General features: G+C 47.5%; 1 protein-coding gene across 1 annotated transcript; it reads right to left on the bottom strand.

Annotated features, from left to right (window-relative positions):
- Window positions 1-588: 588 nt before the first annotated feature.
- Pmar_PMAR023138 (hypothetical protein) lies at window positions 589-1,347 on the bottom strand (the record flags this gene model as incomplete). The annotated part of the gene is made up of 1 exon (XM_002773135.1): window positions 589-1,347. One exon carries the CDS (start codon window positions 1,345-1,347, stop codon window positions 589-591), a length of 759 nt encoding a protein of 252 aa, XP_002773181.1.

Here is a 1,347-nt window from a genome sequence, read left to right as displayed (position 1 = left end):
TCACCAGAGAGTTCAAGCACGGAAGAGAAAATTGAGCACGTGGAAAACCTGAGCCAGAGGATGGAAAGTCATGGGTGCTCGAGAGACGAGGCGGCGCTTCGCCACCATTTGTGCCAGGGAAAATATGGTACGAAATCCGTAGTACGGATCCCGCGACATGGTGAAAGTTGGTTACCCGCTAGACCATTACGCCACAAAGGCATACAAAAATTTACTTGATGTGTAATATAGTATATTAAATATACTATCAGCGAAATCGACTTCACACATGCCAGCGAAATTGATTATACGAATGGCACGTGTCGTCGAAATTGATTTTTCTATCGACCGCGCTGGCGAAGTTGATCTTACTAAGGCGTATCTTGGCTCGGATGATTGCTCGCCCTGCGGAATTGATCTTACTAAACGCAAAATAGGCCTTTAAAAGGTGTAGTGGACACCGATCCCAAACGCCAAATTTGATAGGCAAAAAGATGGGCTTCAAAAGAGTGACCGTGACTCAAGTACGATCCAGAATCGCCAATCTCTCAGCACAGAATGCCTCAACGCCATGAATAATGTCGGAGCACTGCTCCAAGCACCACAAGACTAAAGATTGGACTCCACGCTGAAGATAGGGGAGTTTTTAACATAGTTGATTGTTTGGTTATTTTTTTTGTAAGTGATACGGATATAGACACGACTTTCGTAAAGCCAAGATGTGAGGTTTCTGCCCCAGATGCCTGCATGGAAAATTATCTCAGAGTGTATTCCGTCGGCCTCACCAACAGCAGTAATGTCCACAATGACTCCACTCTCAGCATCGGTCTTATCTACATAGGCAAGAGCTTTCTGCACCGCCGTCGCGTTGACCCGACCAATGGTAGGAATGGTCACAGTGGTGAACAGTTGTACGTCAAACGATAACTCCATGCGGTTTTCAGAGGTTTCTCCACCGACACGGTTAACTTCTGGTATGCTGAAGGATATATCGGCTCCCATGCCCGAAGGGAGAGCATAGAAGCGGTTAGTATAACCCGACGCCCACATGCCAAGATCGTAAGGACGCCAGTCCTTGTCCACGATGAGTACGAGTTGTAGAGTAGAGAAAAAAGGTAGAGGTCCTTGGGTACCGCGAATGAGCACTCCCGAAGACCACTTGTGTTCGACTGTATCATTCAGGATAAACCAACAATAATCTTTGCCCGCGAAGTCAGAAACGTCAGGTAAGCAATTGGGGGGTTCCTCAGCGACAACAGGAGCACGGAGGGAACGAAGCTCTGAGCCCTGGCTAGCGACAATTCCGTCTACCCACAAGGATCGAATGGGGATGGCGAGGAAGATTACAGCAACGTTATAGCTGAACAT

Source organism: Perkinsus marinus (genome assembly GCF_000006405.1).
Source record: "Perkinsus marinus ATCC 50983 genomic scaffold scf_1104296959304, whole genome shotgun sequence".
NCBI lineage: Eukaryota > Perkinsozoa > Perkinsida > Perkinsidae > Perkinsus > Perkinsus marinus.
Note: the sequence above shows the minus strand (reverse complement) of the source record. Positions and strands in the feature narration are given on the sequence as shown.